A 19,381-nucleotide genomic window follows, 5' to 3' on the forward strand; every position below is an offset into this window, starting at 1 on the left:
CTTCTTCACAGCTACGGTTTACCAATTAGCAAACGTGTATGCTCACAAGCCAACATGAAATAACTGTTCACATGAATAACATACATTTTCATACACAATTATAATTATAGATAGATGCACACGATTACTACAAGATTTCCTTGCACATATTTGGTCATAGATAAAAAAAGTAATTATAAAACATGCTGCCTTCCATATTTGAGCAACAAGTGGTGAAACAATAGAGAATTCTTACTCTCTCTTCTAATAAAACAATCCTCTACATATTAGCTCTGTCATCCGACATGTGAAAACATTATTTCCTTATGGTACCGTTGCCAACATGATGGTTTCCGCTTCATACAGTCAACCGTCTTAAACCTGAGGTCACTTCTTAATTCTCTTCAATATTGTATTCAACATTTAGGAAGGATAGACAGAAAGGAAAAGGAGGCGGAGTGGCATTGCTGGTTAAAGAGGAAATCAATGCAATTGTAAGGAAAGACATTAGCTTGGATGATGTGGAATCGATATGGGTGGATCTATGGAATACCCAGGGGCAGAAAACGTTAGTGGGAGTTGTGTACAGACCTCCAAACAGTAGTAGTGATGTTGGGGAGGGCATCAAACAGGAAATTAGGGGTGCATGCAATAAAGGTGCAGCAGTTATCATGGGTGACTTTAATATGCATATAGATTGGGCTAACCAAACTGGAAACAATACGGTGGAGGAGGATTTCCTGGAGTGCATAAGGGATGGTTTTCTAGACCAATATGTCGAGGAACCAACTAGGGGGCAGGCCATCTTAGACTGGGTGTTGTGTAATGAGAGAGAATTAATTAATAATCTCGTTGTGCGAGGCCCCTTGGGTAAGAGTGACCATAATATGGTGGAATTCTGCATTAGGATGGAGAATGAAACAGTTAATTCAGAGACCATGGTCCAGAACTTAAAGAAGGGTAACTTTGAAGGTATGAGGCATGAATTGGCTAGGATAGATTGGCGAATGATACTTAAGGGGTTGACTGTGGATGGGCAATGGCAGACATTTAGAGACCGCATGGATGAACTACAACAATTGTACATCCCTGTCTGGCATAAAAATAAAAAAGGGAAGGTGGCTCAACCGTGGCTATCAAGGGAAATCAGGGATAACATTAAAGCCAAGGAAGTGGCATACAAATTGTCCAGAAATAGCAGCAAACCCGGGGACTGGGAGAAATTTAGAACTCAGCAGAGGAGGACAAAGGGTTTGATTAGGGCAGGGAAAATAGAGTACGAGAAGAAGTTTGCAGGGAACATTAAGATGGACTGCAAAAGCTTCTATAGATATGTAAAGAGAAAAAGGTTAGTAAATCAAACGTAGGTCCCTTGCAGTCAGAATCAGGGGAAGTCATAACTGGGAACAAAGAAATGGCAGACCAATTGAACAAGTACTTTGGTTCGGTATTCACTAAGGAGGACACAAACAACCTTCCGGATATAAAAGGGGTCAGAGGGTCTAGTAAGGAGGAACTGAGGGAAATCCTTATTAGTTGCGAAATTGTGTTGGGGAAATTGATGGGATTGAAGGCCGATAAATCCCCAGGGCCTGATGGGCTGCAACCCAGAGTACTTAAGGAGGTGGCCTTGGAAATAGCGGATGCATTGACAGTCATTTTCCAACATTCCATAGACTCTGGGTCAGTTCTTATGGAGTGGAGGGTAGCCAAAGTAACACCACTTTTTAAAAAAGGAGGGAGAGAGAAAACAAGGAATTATAGACCGGTCAGCCTGACATCGGTAGTGGGTAAAATGATGAAATCAATTATTAAGGAAGCCATAGCAGCGCATTTGGAAGGAGGTGACATGATAGATCCAAGTCAGCATGGATTTGTGAAAGGGAAATCATGCTTGACAAATCTTCTGGAATTTTTTGAGGATGTTTCCAGTAGAGTAGACAAGGGAGAACCGGTTGATGTGGTATATTTGGACTTTCAGAAGGCTTTCAACAAGGTCCCACACAAGAGATTAATGTGCAAAGTTAAAGTACATGGGATTGGGGGTAGTATGCTGACGTGGATTGAGAACTGGTTGGCAGACAGGAAGCAAAGAATAGGAGTAAATGGGTACTTTTCAGAATGGCAGGCAGTGACTAGTGGGGTACCGCTAGGTTCTGTGCTGGGGCCCCAGCTGTTTACATTGTATATTAATGATTTGGACGAGGAGATTAAATGTAGTATCTCCAAATTTGCGGATGACACTAAGTTGGGTGGCAGTGTGAGCTGCAATGAGGCTGCAGAGTGACTTAGATAGGTTAGGTGAGTGGGCAAATGCATGGCAGATGAAGTATAATGTGGATAAATGTGAGGTTATCCACTTTGGTGGTAAAAACAGAGAGACAGACTATTATCTGAACGGTGACAGATTAGGAGAAGGGGAGGTGCAACGAGACCTGGGTGTCATGGTACATCGGTCATTGAAGGTTAGCATGCAGGTACAGCAGGCGGTTAAGAAAGCCAATGGCATGTTGGCCTTCATAGCGAGGGGATTTGAGTACAGGGACAGGGAGGTGTTACTACAGTTGTATAGGGCCTTGGTGAGGCCACACCTGGAGTATTGTGTACAGTTTTGGTCTCCTAACTTGAGGAAGGACATTCTTGCTATTGAGGGAGTGCAGCGAAGGTTTACCAGACTGATTCCTGGGATGGCGGGACTGACATATCAAGAAAGACTGGATCAACTGGGCTTGTATTCACTGGAGTTCAGAAGAATGAGAGGGGATCTCATAGAAACGTTTAAAATTCTGACAGATTTAGACAGTTTACATGTAGGAAGAATGGTCCCAATGTTGGGGAAGTCCAGAACCAGGGGTCACAGTCTAAGGATAAGGGGTAAGCCATTTGGGACCGAGATGAGGAGAAACTTCTTCACCCAGAGAGTGGTGAACCTGTGGAATTCTCTACCACAGAAAGTTGTTGAGGCCAATTCACTAAATATATTCAAAAAGGAGTTGGATGTAGTCCTTACTACTAGGGGGATCATAGGTTATGGCGAGAAAGCAGGAATGGGGTACTGAAGTTGCATGTTCAGCCATTAACTCATTGAATGGCGTTGCAGGCTCGAAGGGCTGAATGGCCAACTCCTGCACCTATTTTCTATTTTTCAGCTAAAGAGTCTGGCAATAGCAGCACAGCCAATGGAAGTGTTGTAAAAAAAAAACAAATGCTACATGATGATTATTTTTATGACAGTAATTAATCACATGATAATTAAGGATAAAGAATATAATTCAGCCCATCTTAATTCATCCTTCTAGAAAAACTTGAATGCTTCCAAACAATATAGAACTACTCTTTCCATAGAATCATGGAATGTTACAGCACAGAAAGAGGCCACAATGACATTATCAGACAGAAATTGATACCGAGCCACATAGTAGTATTAAACAGTTCTAACTATTGAGGAATGACCCGCTTCCACACCAAAAAGGGATGAGTTCACAGGTGTTTCAATGAAGGACCTGACATTCTAGGTCACGAACTACATACTGACGGGTGGAAGATGCCTGTGCATGGATTCTTTTAACGTGGGGTGGCCGTTGCACACCAGCCACCACACGGGCTTGACAGCTCGGTCTTGATCCAGTGGCAAGGATTGACCAAAATGACTGGAGACCAAGCTCTGCTGCACGGCCCTAGTGCACACACATGCTCCTACTATCCATAAATCGCAGTGTGGGCTGGCCCATGCTGCCCCTGGGCCCTTGTCTCTTCTGGGCCCCGATCTCTCACTGCTCCTCCGCCCCGATCAAAAATGGAGCAGTCAGAAACAGGACATCAATTAGTCTCCTCTTATCTTGCAGACATCAAATATCAACACTGTTATTTGAAATATCAAAATATTAAACTCCAGTCTAGTTGAAGGTTATTAACATCAGCAGAAACAAACAAGCCACATTGAGATATTAGGAGACGTGAATAAAAGCTTGGTCAAGGAGGTCAATTTTCAGGAGCAACTTAAAGGAGGAAAAAGAGAGGTAGTGGCAATAGGTTTAGGGAGGGAATTCCAAAGCTTAGGACCTAGGCAGCTGAAGGCATGGCTGCTAATGGTGAGATGAAAGAAATTGAGGTTGCAGAAGAGACCAGAATTGGAGGAGCACAGAGATCTTGGAAGGTTGCAGGAGATTATAGAGAAAAGGACGGGCAAAGCCAAGGAGGGATTTGAATACAAGAAGGAATTTTTTTTTTAAATCGAAGCATTGCTGGACCGGGAGCCAATGTAACATAGAAACATAGAAAATAGGTGCAGAAGTAGGCCATTCGGCCCTTCGAGCCTGCACCACCATTCAATAAGATCATAGCTGATCATTCACCTCAGTACCCCTTTCCTGCTTTCTCTCCATACCCCTTGATCCTTTTAGCCGTAAGGGCCAAATCTAGGTCAGGGAGCACAGGGGTGATGAGTGAACAGGATTGCTGCAATGTGGGAGGTCCTCAGGTGAGTCCGGGTGGGTGGAGGGAGGCAATTCTGGAGGCGAGTGAGTAGTGTCCGGCAGGGATCCACGGTTCTACGTGGATCAGGGAAGGGCACTTCTACTCCTCCTGGCTCCACATTAAGGTAAATAAAAAAACTTTAAACTTACCTTGTGGATGTCAGCCGCCAGCGGTCCCTTTAAGGATCGCTGATATGGCTGCTGTGCATCTGAGAAAATTGACTGCAGCAACATGCTGTGGTCAGTCGTAAACAAATTTTACAAAGGAGCCTGAAGCAGGCACTAGGACCCCGATTTGCAAAAGTTTCAAGGCATGCGGTATAAAATGTGCACATGCTCGCCACACAATGTCCACAGCAATTTTCTTTAAGATTTTTGGGGCTGTGCAGTCCCTTTAACCTGCCCCCGCCACACAGTACTGCTCCTTGATTATCAAGATCCATGACGAGACCTTGTACAATGTGGACCACTTCCCATACCTTGGGAGCCTACTAAGCAGCAAGGACAGACATCGATGACGAAGTCCAACACTGCCTTCAGTGTGCCAGTGCAGCCTTTGGCCACCTGAAGAAACGAATGTTCGAAGACCAGGATCTCAAACCCGGCACCAAACTCATGGTCTACAGAGCAGTAGTGATAGCCACCCTCCTATATGCTTCAGAGAAATGGACTATGTACAGTAGGCACCTCAAAGCTCTGGAGAAGTACCACCAACTCTGCCTCCGTAAAATCCTGCAAATTCACTGGCAGGATAGGCGCACCAACGTCAGTGTTCTCTCTCAGTCCAACATCCCCAGCATCGAGGCATTGACCACACTCGATCAGCTTCGATGGGCAGGCCACATTGTCCGCATGCCCGATACTCGAATCCCGAAACAAGCACTCTACTCAGAGCTACGTCACGGCAGGCGAGCACAGGAGGGCAGAGAAAACGCTTCAAGGACACCCTCAACGCCTCCTTGAAAAAACGTAACATCCATACCGACTCTTTTGAATCCCTGGCCCAAGACAGCTTAAAGTGGAGGAGAAGCTTCCGAGAAGGGGCCGAACACTTCGATGCTCTTCGCCGGGAGCATGCGGAAGCCAAGTACAAACAGCGGAAGGAGCATACGACAAATCAAGCACCCCATCCACCCGTCCCTCCAACCACCATCTGCCCAAACCTGTGACAGAGACTGTAGATCCCGCATTGGTCTTATCAGTCACCTTCGAACTCAGTTTAGTGTGGAAACAAGTCATCCTTAATTCCGGGGGACTGCCTAAGAAGAATAATTGCCGGGTTTATCCCTCCTCTTTTTTGAACAAGGGTGTAACCTTTGCAATCCTCCAGTCCTTTGGCACCACCCCTGTATCTAAGGAGGTTTGGAAGATTGTGGTCAGCACCTCGGCAATTTCTACCCTTACTTCCCTCAGCAACCGAGGATGCATCCCATCCGGATCGGGTAACTCATCCACTTTAACTACCGCCAGCCTTTCTAGTACCTCCTCTTTATCTATTTTTATCTCATCCAGTATCCCAGCAACCCCCTTGTTTACCACAGCTTTGGCCAAGTCCTCTTCCCTGGTGAACACCGATGCAAAATACTCATTTAGTCCCTCAGCCATGCAGTCTGCCTCCACCAATAGTTCTCCATTTTGGTCCCTAATCGGCCCCACTGCTCCTCTGACAACCCTTTTACTGTTAATATGCCGATGGAAGACCTTTGGATTCTCTTTTAGGTTATGTTATTTTAATCCAATTATAATTAAATCGAACACAAGTTCATAAACCTATTGCTTAAAAGTAAAGGTAGGTAGACAACAAGTGAATAGTTGTATTCGTATCGTCTGAATAAATTAGTTATCATTACAAAAAATATTTTTCCATACCTTTCACTTTAAGGGAAGCTGTGGTCTGTTGATCTCCTGAATCACAGGTATATTCTCCCGTATCTTCAAGTTTCAGGTTGCAGATTAACAATTCAGCAACAGGTCCCTTTTGCTTTACTTTAAACTTGTCACTGGGATGAAGCACCTCAGTTCCCTTTCTCCACTCTACGGGAGCATCAGGCTTAGTAAGCTCACAGTGTAGAGTGGTGTTGCTGCCTTCTTCAGCTTCCTTGTTCTGAAGCTCTTGTTTGAAAAGTACCGGAAGGGCTGGCAGGGCAAGATTATAGTGCATTTACAATAAAAACAAAACAAGGTATTATGCCGTTATACAATTATTGTACTTCTTCCTTATATATTTGGTTGAAACTCTTTTGCAAGTTTAAAAAAACATGACCAGAAGTATTCATAATGAAAACTCATTTTGATTTAATCTAGCCAATGCACTCTTTGCAGGAGTATGTGCATGTGAGTTTATACTTGCGAATGTATAAATATCTTGATAAGGAGAATACAAAAGGAAAACAACTTTAAAGCGGTTTACTGGCTGTTTGTGCAAAAAACAAAATCAAAACTTTCACTTAAAAATTTTTTTATTTTCTTTCTTTCCGTTTTTCCTTGTTGTTTATATTATTTTCATTGATATTAGTTACCTGTGGGATTAAGAAAATATATCTCTGCAATACAAAATAAAGCAGTAAGTTCAGTAGTTTTATATGCCTGTAAATCAAAATCAGATAATTTAAAAGTATTTATTTGAATTTTTTTGTAAACTGCATGAGAACCATTCCATGCCCAACTGAAGGCTTGCTTGTATAACGTCACTTATGAAATTACTACATTTTAAAATTGTTAAAGGGTATGATAGTTATGGACACAGTTAAGCACAAAGTGCAATTTCTATCATACCCATTTCTGAAAGGATCTATATCTCACATGAAGTAACTTTGGTTAAAATGTAAGAGTCAACCATCTTGGTGTGGGTCTGGAGTCACAAATAGACCATATTGGGATGGCAGCTTCCTTTCTCTTATGGGACAATAGTGAACCTGTTGGGTTTTAATGACAATCTAAAAGCTTCATGGTCATTTTTACTACCACCAGTTTTTTTAAACACCAGATTTTTTTTAATAAACTGAATTAAAATTTTCACAAAGCCAGAGTGGAAGTTGAACTCGCATTCTCTGAATTACTACTCCAGTAACATAACCACCAAGCTACAGTACCTGACCAGGCAAGTGGATCCACACTCCTGAATTGATGGCTTTGAAGGGGGTCAGAAAATGAGCAACTGGTCACAAAATATCCAGCTTCTGCCCTGCTTTTGTAGCTACAATGTTCAAAGGCTAGTCCAGTTAAGCTTTTGGTCAATGGTCACCCCAGAGTATAGATAGTAGGATCTCATTTAATGCTAATGCTACTGAAGGTCAGGAGTAGATGGTTGGGCTTTTTTGGTTGGGAGATTGTCATTACCTGGCATTCACATAGTATGATATTAACCGCCACTTGTCAGCCAACGCCTGGATGCTGTCCAAGTCTTGGTTAAGGATGGCATGGTTTATTTTATTATTGGAGTTGTGAATGGAGCTGCACACTGTAGAATCACCAGTGAACAGCTCCGCTCCTGACCTGATAATGGAAGGATGAAGCTGCTGACGATTGTTGGGTCAAGTACACTTCCCTGAAGAACTCAAGCAGAAATGTCCTGAGGCTTTGATGACTGGCCTCCAGCAACCACAACCATTATTCTTTGTGTGACTCCTGTTATTGCAGTCTGTTCCCCTTGACTCCCATTGACCACAGTTTTGCTAGTGCCATACTTAAGTCAAATCTTTCATGTCCAGGCAGCTACTCTCACTTCTCCATGCTTGCCTCTGGCATTCGGCTTTTGCATCCATATCTGGATCAAGGCTCTGACGGGATCTAGAACTGAGTGGTTCTGGTGAAACTTGAAATGAGCATCAGAGAACAAGTTTTGGTGAGTCGGTGTTACTTGGAATGGATAAGTAGCATGATAGTGTAAAGAGGATAATAGAGAATAATAAAGATTTCACAAGGCATCCCCGCAAGCAATAGGAGCATATCAAAGTAGTACAATTTTAGAGATGGAAGTTCCTGGAAACATCAGCTGTCAGATCTATTCTGCCAAAGCTATTGTTGTGTGCTGCAATATAGCCCTGATACTAGCAATAGTAAATTTGTGCGATTGCTACATATAGCCATGTAAATATCATTGGAGTCGGAGAGACATCCAGGCAACAGTTCTGGAACAATTGGAATGACCTTTAACCTTCTCCAGGCTTCGTCCCTGTTGATATACAGAAGTTCACTTGGTTATGCACTACTTAGTGAATTATTGCTTTTGGTCCTTGCAACATTGAACACAAATAACGGTCAAGATTGCCTAAATCAGTCTGCTGGAGAGGCTCAGAAAATCCATGTTGCAATTACAGCTGTTGCGTCAGGATCACACCCGTAGGTGCCCTCCAGATTCCCCACCAGAGTGCGTAGGGCCAGTGGGAGGGTACCTAATGAGCATGGAGCAAGTGAGAAACCATGCCACTACTGGCACCTGCCTATGCACAAGACCAGAAACTGCACCCACCTCCCCGCCTGCCTACTGTGGGTATGTGGTGATCAGGCCCCTTCTCCCACAAGACCGAAGTTATGCCCCATTTAGCCCGTTAAACAGACTTTTGGTATAGTAAAAAAGTTGGCCTTTTTGCAGGGGTTCAGTCCATTCCCCTCATTTGGACCCCTCGGTGGGATCTATTGGCCCTTATTTATAGGTCAGTGTGCCTCATTTCATTCAGCACATCAGCCTCCAGCAATATGCTGGGTCCAGACTGAGCCAAGGAAGTGGGAATATCCAGCAAAAAGACTCCTCCAGCTCAGTCCCAGGGATACCTCTGTCATCAATGGTCTTCTGAGGGGTGGATCTGTCAACCGAAAAATCACAGAAATGGCGGGTACCTGACAAAATAGGATCCCTAGGACACTAATGATCTAAACTGAAGTAGGACATTATAGACTAAAACTGCTGCAACATGAATCCCATATAACAAAATTTTAAACCAGTGTCCAACAGATGCTGGAGATACTCAAGTTTATGAAGAATACCTCTCAAAATGAGACTAACTAACTTAATAAAAAAAACACTGTACATACCTTTACCATTTTGTTTTAATGTCAATGGAAACTAATTAATTTATCTATCACCGACACACTGATTTAACAGAAAGCCACCAAGTAAAAAGTCTTTGCATTTGGATACAATATTTACTTAACCTAACTGAGTGTAGATCACGACTGTAGGGCAATAAGACGCCTCTGGACATTGCCGTGATGTTTGAGAACCATGCTTTGCAGAGGTAAAAAAGTTACGAGTAGAAATAAATGCATTTCCAACTTCACCACACACAATACCCAGAGGAAATTTCCTTTAAGATCCATTAGTTTTTTTCTGTCACTTTACGTTAATTTGTCTATTTAAGTAACGAGTGCTGATGATAATTAAATGTTACCTTGACTCAGTGGCGAATAGTCTCACCTTTGAGTCAGAAGCCTCACTCTGAGACTTCAGCACAAAATCTGGGCTGTCACTTCAGTGCAATACTGATGGAGTGTTATATTATTTCTGGTAAAACTTTAAAATGTTAAACTGAGGTCCCATTTTCCTATTCACATAAATGTATGGGATCCCATAGTACCATTTGAAAAAAAGCAGGGGAGTTTCCCTCAACTAACCCAAGTAAATTAACTGTTCGTTTATCTTATTGCTGTTTGTGGGAACTAGCTGTCATCTTTATCTACATAGTAACAGTGATCACAACTCAAAAGTAATTCATTAGCTGTGAAGCACTTGGGGATATCTTAAGAGCATAAAAGGCAATATATAAATGCAACTTCATTCATTGACGGGGAAACTGTCTCAGTAGTGTTACTGCGGTCAAAAGTATGAGAGATGCAAAGGTATGAGAGACGCAAATAAGCATGTACAATTAAAATAACTAAAGTGCAAACTATGCTTACCCACTACTTTTAAAAGAGATTTTGACCCATTCATTTTAGTTGGGTTAATACCTCTGTTCAAGAGAGGAATATCATACGAATGAAATAGGTATTTGCATTGTCGCAAACATTAAATTATAGCTTTATACCTTTACACAACTGTTTCATACTGTTGAGCTCAGTTATGCCTCCCTCCCAATTATGTCAACAGCATATATTGTTTTAACAAAATTATAGAAGTGGAATATTAAATGCAATTATAGTAGGTTTCTATTCAAATTAGTACCGATGCAAAGAATCTTTTTTTAAAGAAAACTCACCATGGTGATCCCTTTTAAATAGATAATTGCAAAGAACAGTAAATAATGTTAATCTCTTTTTATTTTGTTCCATCCACTTTTGTTGATTTCTGTTGGGTCTTAAAGGAAATTCTATCACATAATTTTTGAAAGGGATACTGATCATGAAACTCATCTTAAAGAAAGGCTTTAAATTAAATGCTTGTTATGTTTTCACATACACGTCTCAATGGTAGATGTTTTACTTCACAAATGCATGAAAATGGGTAAGTTGTTAAGATGACAGCACGAGTAAAAATATTATCAAATACAAGAAAAAAGGCAAGACAAGTAGACCACAGTCAGTAATTAAGGGAAAGAAACATTACGATTTATTTTATAGCCAAATAATGACACAGAACTGTTAATTGGGAACGGTACAATAATAATGTAAATTTAAAAAATTATGAGTTTAACAGGGATGAGCAGAAAATATACAGTAGCCCTTCATTATAACACTCTCCAATGTACTTTTATCTCTTCATAACAAACTGTTTCAACAAGAAAGATCCCAGTACATACCTTGGCCTGATAAATTCTAATATTTCTTTTTCAATTGCCTATATTTTGAGATTTTTTTTAACCATGTTTTAAAATGCAAACAAAGACCAAGTTTGCACAGAGAATTACAACAGCTAGAGTACTGCCCTCAGAGTGAGATACACTCCAGCCACATGTTCAAAGAGAAGTTGGAAAGGAGTACACAATAAAGAAATTTATCTTGTTCCAACATAATGCTTACTTAGCTGCTCAGCCAGCAAACCGAACGACCATAAACAGCAGCAGATCTCCAACCAGGGCTCATTTAAACATCTATTCTAGTACTTATTGACTCTAGTATTAGCTGCAGCACCTAGGCAAATTTCTTGCTGACAGTAACTTGGATTGCCCACTCAAGAGGAAAATGCAGGTACTTCTTTTTAAACACGGCGCTTATTATTGCACTCGCTGGCTTACTACAACTTTTGATGCAACCTCATATTGTTTGCAACAGCCTCTTCAGTGGGCAATCCATGTGAAGTACATTTTTTGTTACATTCTTCTCACTCTCAAATATACCACTATTCTGATGCAGCACATTATTCAGAATTTCCTTATTACAGAAATCATACTGAATATCTTATCTGTGACATACAGCTCACTACTACATTTTTGACACATTTAGCTCACATATCTCTATTAACTCAGGATTCATATAAAATACTCTCTCTATCGTATGTTTTACGACTTCTTTCTAATTGAGTGGACCATTCTGTGACAGTATCGAGTCCATGTGAAGCTGTTATAAGTGAAATCAAGTCGAGTACATTGCCAGTTTTTTTTCAGCAACTCTACATTAAAAATTATACTGATGCATAGGAAAAAGCTTTTCAATTTGTTTTGTTTGCATTTCTTGAAAGCCGGGGATTAAGAAAATAAACCAAAGAAAATGCTTAACAGTAATTGGGCCTTGAATTGGAAGTTGTGTTGCTGCGTTGTAACACAGCTGAATGGCGCAGACTCAGACCAGCTGATCTTTTTCAATTTTACTTTCCTATGTTCGTATGAATCGAGGCTTAGTGCCTTTAAAAAGATCTTAAAAATATTAATGCATCATGTTCCAACTGTCACAGGACAGAGAGTGGAGAGCACCAGTTCCAACTGTCACAGGAGAGAGAGTGGAGAGCACCATTTCCAACTGTCACAGGACAGAGAATGGAGAGCACCAGTTCCAACTGTCACAGGACAGAGAGTGGAGAGCACCAGTTACAACTGTCACAGGAGAGAGAGTGGAGAGCACCAGTTACAACTGTCACAGGACAGAGAGTGGAGAGCACCAGTTACAACTGTCACAGGAGAGAGAGTGGAGAGCACCAGTTCAAACTGTCACAGGACAGAGAGTGGAGTGCACCAGTTCCAACTGTCACAGGACAGAGAGTGGAGAGCACCAGTTCAAACTGTCACAGGACAGACAGTGGAGAGCACCAGTTCCAACTGTCACAGGACAGAGAGTGTAGAGCACCAGTTCCAACTGTCGCAGGACGGAGAGTGGAGAGCATCAGTTCCAACTGTCACAGGACAAAGAGTGGAGAGCACCAGTTCCAACTGTCACAGGACAGAGAGTGCAGAGCACCAGTTCCAACTGTCACAGGACAGAGAGTGGAGAGCACCAGTTCCAACTGTCACCGAACGGGAGAGTGGAGAGCACCAGTTCAAACTGTCACAGGAGAGAGAGTGGAGAGCACCTGTTCCAACTGTCACAGGAGAGAGAGTGGAGAGCACCAGTTCCAACTGTCACAGGACGGGAGAGTGGAGAGCACCAGTTCCCACTGTCACAGGACAGAGTGGAGAGCACCAGTTCCAACTGTCTCAGGAGAGAGAGTGGAGAGCACCAGTTCCAACTGTCACAGGAGAGAGAGTGGAGAGCACCAGTTCCAACTGTCACAGGACAGAGAGTGGAGAGCACCAGTTCCAACTGTCACAGGAGAGAGAGTGGAGAGCACCAGTTCCAACTGTCACAGGACAGAGAGTGGAGAGCACCAGTTCAAACTGTTCCAGGACAGAGAGTGGAGAGCAACAGTTCCAACTGTCACAGGAGAGAGAGTGGAGAGCACCAGTTCCAACTGTCACAGGAGAGAGAGTGGAGAGCACCAGTTCCAACTGTCACAGGACAGAGAGTGGAGAGCACCAGTTCCAACTGTCACAGGAGAGAGAGTGGAGAGCACCAGTTCCAACTGTCACAGGAGAGAGAGTGGAGAGCACCAGTTCCAACTGTCACAGGACAGAGAGTGGAGAGCACCAGTTCCAACTGTCACAGGACAGAGAGTGGAGAGCACCAATTCAAACTGTCACAGGAGAGAGAGTGGAGAGCACCAGTTCCAACTGTCACAGGACAGAGAGTGGAGAGCACCAGTTCCAACTGTCACAGGACAGAGAGTGGAGAGCACCAGTTCCAACTGACACAGGAGAGAGAGTGGAGAGCACCAGTTCAAACTGTCACAGGAGAGAGAGTGGAGAGCACCAGTTCAAACTGTCACAGGACAGAGAGTGGCGAGCACCAGTTCCAACTGACACAGGAGAGAGAGTGGAGAGCACCAGTTCAAACTGTCACAGGACAGAGAGTGGAGAGCACCAGTTCCAACTGACACAGGAGAGAGAGTGGAGAGCACCAGTTCAAACTGTCACAGGAGAGAGAGTGGAGAGCACCAGTTCCAACTGTCGCAGGACAGAGAGTGGAGAGCACCAGTTCCAACTGTCACAGGACAGAGAGTGGAGAGCACCAGTTCCAACTGTCACAGGACAGAGAGTGGAGAGCACCAATTCAAACTGTCACAGGAGAGAGAGTGGAGAGCACCAGTTCCAACTGTCACAGGACAGAGAGTGGAGAGCACCAGTTCAAACTGTTCCAGGACAGAGAGTGGAGAGCAACAGTTCCAACTGTCACAGGAGAGAGAGTGGAGAGCACCAGTTCCAACTGTCACAGGAGAGAGAGTGGAGAGCACCAGTTCCAACTGTCACAGGACAGAGAGTGGAGAGCACCAGTTCCAACTGTCACAGGAGAGAGAGTGGAGAGCACCAGTTCCAACTGTCACAGGAGAGAGAGTGGAGAGCACCAGTTCCAACTGTCACAGGACAGAGAGTGGAGAGCACCAGTTCCAACTGTCACAGGACAGAGAGTGGAGAGCACCAATTCAAACTGTCACAGGAGAGAGAGTGGAGAGCACCAGTTCCAACTGTCACAGGACAGAGAGTGGAGAGCACCAGTTCCAACCTTCACAGGACAGAGAGTGGAGAGCACCAGTTCCAACTGACACAGGAGAGAGAGTGGAGAGCACCAGTTCAAACTGTCACAGGAGAGAGAGTGGAGAGCACCAGTTCAAACTGTCACAGGACAGAGAGTGGCGAGCACCAGTTCCAACTGACACAGGAGAGAGAGTGGAGAGCACCAGTTCAAACTGTCACAGGACAGAGAGTGGAGAGCACCAGTTCCAACTGACACAGGAGAGAGAGTGGAGAGCACCAGTTCAAACTGTCACAGGAGAGAGAGTGGAGAGCACCAGTTCCAACTGTCGCAGGACAGAGAGTGGAGAGCACCAGTTCCAACTGTCACAGGACAGAGAGTGGAGAGCACCAGTTCAAACTGTCACAGGACAGGAGAGTGGAGAGCACCAGTTCCCACTGTCACAGGAGAGAGAGTGGAGAGCACCAGTTCCCACTGTCACAGGAGAGAGAGTGGAGAGCACCAGTTCAAACTGTCACAGGATAGAGAGAGTGGAGAGCACCAGTTCAAACTGTCACAGGAGAGAGAGTGGAGAGCACCAGTTCAAACTGTCACAGGACAGAGAGTGGAGAGCATCAGTTCAAACTGTCACAGGACAGAGAGTGGAGAGCACCAGTTCAAACTGTCACAGGAGAGAGAGTGGAGAGCACCAGTTCAAACTGTCACAGGAGAGAGAATGGAGAGCACCAGTTCAAACTGTCACAGGAGAGAGAGTGGAGAGCACCAGTTCCAACTGTCACAGGAGAGAGAGTGGAGAGCACCAGTTCCAACTGTCACAGGACAGACAGTGGAGAGCACCAGTTCCAACTGTCACAGGACAGAGAGTGGAGAGCACCAGTTCAAACTGTCACAGGACAGAGAGTGGAGAGCACCAGTTCCCACTGTCACAGGACAGAGAGTGGAGAGCACCAGTTCAAACTGTCACAGGACAGAGAGTGGAGAGCACCAGTTCCAACTGTCACAGGAGAGAGAGTGGAGAGCATCAGTTCCAACTGTCACAGGACAGAGAGTGGAGAGCACCAGTTCAAACTGTCACAGGACAGAGAGTGGAGAGCACCAGTTCCAACTGTCACAGGAGAGAGAGTGGAGAGCACCAGTTCCAACTGTCACAGGACAGAGAGTGGAGAGCACCAGTTCAAACTGTCACAGGAGAGAGAGTGGAGAGCACCAGTTCCAACTGTCACAGGACAGGAGAGTGGAGAGCACCAGTTCCCACTGTCACAGGAGAGAGAGTGGAGAGCACCAGTTCCAACTGGCACAGGACAGAGAGTGGAGAGCACCAGTTCAAACTGTCAGAGGAGCATCCAGTCGTGCCCCGGTAACTGCCCCCAAAGGAGGTGGAGTGTGGGAAATTGCAATCCGCTTCCATTGAGGAGTGGTAATGCCAATTCTGCGGCGGGAGCAGGACTTCCACGCTGGGGGCTAAAATTCCCTGCCCCAGAAGGTTACCGCCCCCAAGATGGGAAGATATGGGGAGACAGGGGCGGGGGATGGAGGGGAGAGTGGTGGAGGTGGGGGGGGGGGCGGAGAAACCCAGGGCGGGGGACAGAAGGGGCCACATTGCAGTGAAGGTCTGGGGGGGGCGAAGTGTGTTGGAGGGGCGGGCCTGGGGGCTCTGTGCCTCGGTGCGGGGAGTGTTCGGAGTGGGGTGGATGGATTGACTGCGCAGATGGTGGTTGGTGGATGTGGTGTGGTTGGCGTCGCGGGTGCGTGGCTTCGGGGTGGCCGGGGCTGGGACTTGACATCCGGGGGTGTTCGGCATTTGGGAAGGATTCTGACGGGACGGGGCGGGTTGGGTGCGGGTTGAGTGTTCCCGGTGTAGTGTGGGTCTGGAGCCGGGTAGTGGCACGCTCTTGGGATGGGGGGTGGGCTGTTTGGGGCTGGGATTGGGATTGGGAGCGACTTCTTCACTCGAGGAGTTGTTGGCCTGTGGGGTTCCCTGCCGCGGAGAGTTGTTGATGCCAATTCATTGGATGTGTTCGGGAGGAAGTTGGATGTGGTCCTTGCGGCTGGGGGTCGGGGGGCTGGAGTGGGCGTGGGGGGGGAGGTGCTGGGGTGGGTGATCAGCCATGATCTTGTTGAATGGCGGTGCAGGCTCGAAGGGCCAAATGGCCTACTCCTGCACCTCTTTTCTATGTTTCTATGATGTAATGTGAGCAGGTTATTGCTTCTGGTCGCGGAGATGCAGTACACAATTTCAAAATTAAAAACATCAAATGAAACTAGAAACTAGAAGAATGGTTCACCTCATTTTTGTAGATATGTGAAACAGACTCCCAGCAATTAAAACTATGTTGACTAAGTATTTTAAAAGGAACTGGTTAATTATTTACTTAGAAATGCAACTGAAGGGTTTAAGGATGTATGGATAAAGATAACCAAATCCTCCATGAAACATCATGGCATCTGTGCTGTGGGGAAACTGGAACTATACCATGACTAGCTAATTAGCTACACGGTTAAATAGATAGAAACTAGAAACATAGAAATTTACAACGCAGAAGGAGGCCATTTCGGCCTATCGTGTCCACGCCGGCCGACAAAGAGCTGCACGGCCCTCGGTCAGCAGCCCTGAAGGTTACAAATAAACCTATGAACAATGAACAGTGGCAGAAAGGTAAAAAGCATCCGGCCCAACTATGCAACACCCCTTACACTAAAATATTCTACACTCCACTCCAACCGGAGCCATGTGATCTCCTGGGAGAGGCAAAAACCAGATAAAAACCCAGGCCAATTGGGGAAAAAAAATCTGGGAAAATTCCTTTCCGACCCATCCAGGCGATCGAAACTAGCCCAGGAGATCACCCTGTCCATATTCGATTCCCTGCAGTACTTACCGTCGTATCTGCGCCAGCCAACAAAAGGTTATCCAGTCTAATCCCAATTACCAGCTCTAGGTCTGTAACCTGCAGGTTACGGCACTTTAAGTGCCCATCTAAGCACCCTTTAAATGTGGTGAGGGTTTCTGCATCCACCATCCTTCCAGGCAGCGAGTTCCAGACCCCCCACAACCCTCCGCGGGAAGAAGCCCCCCCCTCCCCCAAGTCCCCTCTGAACCCTCCACCTTCCACCTTAAAACTATGCCCCCTCATAATAGACCTCTCCACTAAAGGAAATAGGCCCTTTCTATCCACTATATCCAGGCCCCTCAAAATTTTGTACACCTCAATAAAGTCACCTGTCAACCTCCTCTGTTCCAATGAGAACAAACCCAGCCTAGCCAATCTGTCCTCATAGCTAAGATTCTCTATTCCAGGCAGCATTCTAGTAAATCTCCTCTGCACCCTCTCTAGTGCAATCACGTCCTTCCTATAATACGTCGACCAGAACTGCACGCAGTACTCCAGCTGTGGGCTAACCAGAGTATTAAACAATTTAAGCATAACCTCCCTGCTCTTGTATTCTATGCCTCGGCCAATAAAGGCAAGCATTCCGTATGCCTTCTTAACCACCTTATCCACCTGGCCTGCTACTTTCAGGGATCTGTGGACAAGCACTCCAAGGTCCCTTTGTTCATCTACACTATTAAGTGGCCTACTGCTTAATGTGTATACCCTTTCCTTATTAGCCCCAAGTACATTACTTCACACTTCTCTGAATTTAATTCCATTCGCCACTGTTCTGCCCACCTGACCTAGTAGATCGATATCCTCCTGCAGTCCATGACTTTCCTCTTCATTATCAACCACACAGCCAATTTTAGCGTCATCTGCAAACTTCTTAATCATACTCCATATATTCAAATCTAAATCATTGATATATACCACAAAAAGCAAGGGATCTAGTACTGAGCACTGCGGAACCCCACTGGAAACATCCTTCCAGTCACAAAAACATTCATCAACCATTCCCTTTGCTTCCTACCTCTAAGCCAATTTTGGATCCACTTTGCCTTGATCCCATGGCCCTTAACCTTCATGACCAGTCTGCCGTGTGGAACCTTATCAAAAGCTTTGCTAAAGTCCATATACACTACAGCGTACGCACTACCCTCATCAACCCTCTTGGTTACCTCCTCAAAAAATTCAATCAGGTTAGTCAAACACGATCTTTCCTTAACAAATGCGTGCTGACTGTCCCTAATTAATCCTTCACCTTTCCAAATGTAGATTTATCCTGTCTTTCAGGATTTTTTCCAATAATTTTCCCACCACTGAGGTTAGGCTGACAGGCCTGTAATTACTCGGCCTATCCTTTTCTCCCTTCTTAAACAAGGATACCACATTCGCAGTCCTCCAGTACCATGCCCAAATCCAAAGAGGACTGGAAAATGATGGTCAAGGCCTCTGCTATTTCCTCTTTTACTTCGCTCAATAGCCTGGGATGCATTTCATTTGGACCTGGGGACTTATCTACTTTCAAAGCTGCTAAACCCCTTAATACCTCCTCTCTCATTATGTTTATTTCATCCAGAATTTCACACTCCTCCTCGATAGCAGTATCTACATTGCCCCTTTCCTTTGTGAAAACAGATGCAAAGTATTCATTAAGAACCTTACCAACATCTTCTGCCTCCACAAAAAGATTATGGTCTCTAATAAGCCCTACCCTTTCTTTAGTTACCCTCTTGCTCTTAATATATTGATAGAACATCTTAGGGTTTTCCTTAATTTTACTAGCCAAGAATTTTTCATGCTCTCTCTTAGCATTCCTAATATCCTTTTTAATTTTACCTCTTAACTTTCTATATTACTCCAAAGATTCTATAGTATTCAACCATCAGTATATGACATAAGCTTCATTTTTTTTCTTTATCCTCCCCTGTAAGTCCTTAGACCCAGGGGGTTCTAGAATTGTTATGCCCACCCTTTTTCTTTAAGGGCATATGTTTGGCCTGAGACTTCCGGATCTCCTCCTTGAATGCCTCCCACTGTTCTGACACTGATTTACCCACAAGTAGCTGTTCCAGTCCACTGTGGCTAAATCACTCCTCAATTTAGTAAAGTTAG

General features: G+C 44.7%; 1 protein-coding gene across 32 annotated transcripts in view; it reads right to left on the reverse strand.

Moving 5' to 3' along the window:
• LOC139264722 (obscurin-like) overlaps positions 1–19,381 on the reverse strand; it is a 571,531-nt gene that overhangs the window by 361,129 nt on the left and 191,021 nt on the right. For all 32 annotated transcript variants that reach the window (XM_070881692.1, XM_070881694.1, XM_070881707.1 and 29 more), the window contains one exon: positions 6,324–6,590. In XM_070881692.1, the coding sequence (XP_070737793.1) occupies positions 6,324–6,590 (267 nt within the window). The remainder of the gene's footprint in view (positions 1–6,323; positions 6,591–19,381) is intronic.

This window comes from Pristiophorus japonicus, chromosome 5 (genome assembly GCF_044704955.1).
Source record: "Pristiophorus japonicus isolate sPriJap1 chromosome 5, sPriJap1.hap1, whole genome shotgun sequence".
Lineage (NCBI taxonomy): Eukaryota > Metazoa > Chordata > Chondrichthyes > Pristiophoridae > Pristiophorus > Pristiophorus japonicus.